Source organism: Saccostrea cucullata, unplaced genomic scaffold, assembly GCF_032062105.1.
Source record: "Saccostrea cucullata isolate Sc308-1 unplaced genomic scaffold, CSIRO_AGI_Scuc_v1 ctg23786, whole genome shotgun sequence".
NCBI lineage: Eukaryota > Metazoa > Mollusca > Bivalvia > Ostreida > Ostreidae > Saccostrea > Saccostrea cuccullata.
Window position 1 is genome coordinate 2,473 of NW_026935271.1, and position 4,028 is coordinate 6,500.

Below are 4,028 nucleotides of genomic sequence, written 5' to 3' on the forward strand. Positions count from 1 at the left end.
CGGATACACAAAATTTTTCATTGAACGAAATTTTAAAATGTTATTCTGTCTTGTTTAACTGGTGAACATATCCGGATGTGGGAACCAAAGCGTCCGGATAAATGAGGGTCCACTGTATACCAAATTTGATGTCAGTATGTGCAACCACTGTGAAAAAATAGATGGAAACTTTGGGGAGCAACAGACAGCAGTAAAGTAAGGTGCCCTCCTTATTTTGAAGGGGAGTATAAAAAGAGGAAAAAGCTATCAACATTTCTTTAGCAACTACTGTAAACCAACTTTTATTCGCGATGACTTTATTTCGCGATTTATCGAGGTTAAACTAGTTCGCGACGATTAATTTTCGCGATCAAGCCTTTTTGGATTTGTAGACAATAGACACAAAGACTAACAGAACCGGTTCGCGGCGAGAAATTTTCGCGAAGAAGATGCTCTCGCGAACTTCGCGAAAATTTCTCGCACGCGAATAAAAGTTGGTTTACAGTAGTTTCCTCTGGTATTTTAAGTATTTGTGGCAAAAGGCAAAAAAGAGTATACATGCTAGTATATTACAGTAATAATTTAATGTGAAGTTATTTAATACTTGGCACATCTGAACACATTCTATTTAACATACTAGTAAATCTTATTATAATGTATATCATTGCACAACTCCCTTCATCAGTTCACTTTAGCAGTTGTCAGTTTTTTGTCCTTTGGTGTGTAGTCTGGAGAAAACCAAAGTCCATATAACATAACAGCATGACACACATGTAACAAGGAACTACTTAACACAGTGGAAGGATACGTATTCCAACACAGCTCTATCACACCTAATACCAGAATACTGAAAACAAGAAAAGGCAAAGGTTATATGATATAAAAGCATTTAGCTAATGAAATCAAGTCTACTAAAAGACAATACACAAGATTAAGTTAAAATTTTAAGCAATTACTTGTTTCTTATTTGACACTATTTTATAATAAACTTGTTATAAATCAAATTGAATGTAATATATTATCTGATAACTTACTTGACAATAGAAGGCTGTGAAGTGGACCAGAGAAGATAATGAAGGGTGTGGAAATACCAGACATAGAACTGATAATGGAGGGACCGACTAAAACTCATCCCTATCAGATTAGCTGTGAACAGGGGAAGTAATATCTGTAGCACTGTCAAGGAACTCTTATGTTAAAAGAGGGGGGGATGCAAATTGAATGTAGGTAATTGATTGTCTCAAAAACATTTATTTTCATAGGTCAAATATTCACAGTTAATTGTTTTTGAGGATTATAGTTCATAGAAGAAGAAAAGATGAGATATTCAAGTATTAGATCTAAACAATTTGTGCGGGATTGTGAATTTGTTCTCTCCGTACAAAAAATTTAACAAAATTTACACCCTTACGAAAGTAGGTGTGTTCTCCTTTATGTTGAGATAATCAAACATGAAGGACAATAAGTTTACTGGTGAAATAAACGTAGGTATTCAGAGATTACAGAGCTCACCTCAACGAATGTTGTCTTTATATAGGCAAATTAAGTCACACAATTAACCAACAAAAAGTGTACATCCAAAAATGCAAAATTTATGCAATTTTTACTTTGAATAGACCTATATAAAAACTTAAAACTAGTTCTTCATCATAAAAATGTAATTAAAATCCAGCATCTGAAGCAAGATTGAGAGTTTTCATCCCTTGATGCATCATTTGTGCAACTTTGTATATAAGCCTTATAGTTTCTTGGTGATAGACCTGCACCCATAACTTTTAGGGTCTATTATGTGGAAAATGTATGGATTCAGCATCTGAAGCAAGTCCATTAGTGTGCATCCTAAGATATATCATCCATGCAAGTTTGTTCAACATAGAGTTCAAAGTTACTTGGAAATGAAACCGGTATAAAAAACTAACCTTTTCACTAATCCGGAAAATGTAGGTCAGATTCAGCTTCTGAAGCCAGCATAGTAGAATGCACCCTTAGATGTACCATCCATGCAAGTTTGGTCATTATAGGGCTCAAAGTTACTTGGAAATGAATCCTGCACCATAAACTTTAACCTGTTTACTCATCCAGAAAATGTAGGTCAGATTCAGCATCCGAAGCAAGTCTGGTAGTATGCATCCTAAGATGAACCATCCAGGCAAGTTTAGTCATTATAGGGTTCATAGTACCTTGGAAATGAAACCTGCACCAAAAATTTTAACCTGTTCACTCACCCGGAAAATGTAGGTCAGATTCAGCATCCGAAGCAAGTCTTGTAATATGCATCCTAAGATGTACCATCCATGCAAGTTTGGTCATTATATGTCACATAGAAACTTGGAAATGAAACCTGCACCAAAAACTTTTCCCTGTTCACTCAACCGGAAAATGTAGGTCAGATTCAGCATCCGAAGCAAGTCTAGTAGAATGCATCCTAAGATGTACCATCCATGCAAGTTTGGTCATTATAGGGTTCATAGTATCTTCAAAATGAAACCTGCACCAAAAACTTTAACCTGTTCACTCAACCAGAAAATGTAGGTCAGATTCAGCATCCGAAGCAAGTCTGGTACATGCATCCTAAGATGTACCATCCATGTAAGTTTGGTCAACATAGGGCTTATAGTATCGGAAATGAGACCTACACCAAAAACTGCACCAAAAATGTTAACCTGCACCAAAAACATTAACCTGGTGATTCCTTTGCTGAAATTGCAGCATCTGAAACTTTAACTGGTACAATGAAACACATTAGAAACATCTTCCATGCATGTCTAATCAATATAGGACATAGAAGTACTTAAAAAGAAAACTGCTCCAAAAAACTTAACCTAACCCGGGACGCCGACGCCGACGCTGAGGGTATCACATAAGCTCCCCCCAACTTCGTTGAAGTGAGCTAAAAAGTGGTTTGCTCTTTCAAATTTATATTCAAAATTAAGCCATACATTATAAAGTTTAAAAAAATTAATAAATTTATATAGTAGGCTTTTACATAAAAAGGATATGATTTGGAGAGAGTGTTGTGTTGGATTCTTTCATCCAGAGGCTAAAGTTGGCTCCTGGATATAACCTGAGAAATACGACAAAAACAGCATATATATAGAGAAATGTTTTCCTAAAACATGTCAGTAACTATGCCACTGAAAACAAAATATACATGTATAAATCCAAATTCATTTCTTTAAATTTCAGATAACTGGACAGAGTCAATTGTAAAAGCATAGTTACAAAATATGTATTCACAAACTTAAAACATGTATCCTGTAAAGATGAAGTTTTTTTTCAATTTTAAATAAATGTGAAAAATTATGACTTCTAAAGAATGATATATATCTGTGTTAGTTTTCACTTTTAGCTTTGGATTATGACTCATCCATTCCGATTTAAAATTTAGAAACTTCTGATGATATGCATACTAACCTCCTCCATTTAAATAAGAAAAACAAGATGAGAATTGTGATGTGTGAGATGAGGAGAGCTGACTGGAAATATTTACTGAGGAAAATCTCCTCAGGAATCAGTCGCCAATTAACGGTCCAGACGTAAAAAAATTGACGACCAAAGTTAAACGACATCAGTATGTATCCTACAGGGTTCTCTAGCAGGAATGGAACTGCCAGCACAACCTGGAATTAAAACAAACCATGAACCAGCAATTATTTGTGTAAGGGAAATATTCTAAAGTCTGACTTGCCTCCTTTCCATCAGTAAACCAGTCATATAAAACTGTTTATAAATTTACCATTAAGGAAAACAAACATGGATAACAACAATAACGCCAGTCAACTAGACGTAATAAGACTCTTCGGATCAAGTTACAGTTAATATATATATTTCATTATAAACAATGATACCTGAGGAACAGCACATATAGTGAGGTACCAGATGGTTTTCAGTGTCCCAAATCTGACCATTAACAGCATAAGTACAGCAGGACTAAACAACAGCAGGTTCATCTTGATGGACACACCTAAACTACAAAAGAGGTATTTTGATTTTTTTTATTTTGAATACCTTTAAGGGTGGTAATAAGGTTAGATAACTAGGTAGGGAAT

The 4,028-nt window shown here is 34.9% G+C and overlaps 1 protein-coding gene across 1 annotated transcript; it reads right to left on the reverse strand.

The window, feature by feature from the left end:
* Positions 1-553: 553 nt before the first annotated feature.
* On the reverse strand, positions 554-3,953 carry LOC134242343 (dol-P-Man:Man(5)GlcNAc(2)-PP-Dol alpha-1,3-mannosyltransferase-like). The gene is made up of 5 exons (XM_062724412.1): positions 3,828-3,953; positions 3,394-3,599; positions 2,978-3,043; positions 1,014-1,148; positions 554-826 (listed from the first exon to the last, which is right to left on the reverse strand). The coding sequence occupies exons 1-5, from the start codon at positions 3,927-3,929 to the stop codon at positions 661-663; spliced, it is 675 nt and encodes a 224-aa protein (XP_062580396.1). The 5' UTR covers positions 3,930-3,953; the 3' UTR covers positions 554-660.
* Between the last annotated feature and the right edge of the window lie 75 nt (positions 3,954-4,028).

Coding starts and splice junctions, on each gene's coding strand:
- LOC134242343 (XM_062724412.1), bottom strand. CDS start 3,929: ATGAACCTGCTGTTGTTTAGTCCTGCTGTACTTATGCTGTTAATGGTC. Junction 3,600..3,827: donor CTATATGTGCTGTTCCTCAG/GTATCATTGTTT, acceptor TTTTAATTCCAG/GTTGTGCTGGCAGTTCCATT. Junction 1,149..2,977: donor ACAACACTCTCTCCAAATCA/TATCCTTTTTAT, acceptor GACAGTGCTACA/GATATTACTTCCCCTGTTCA.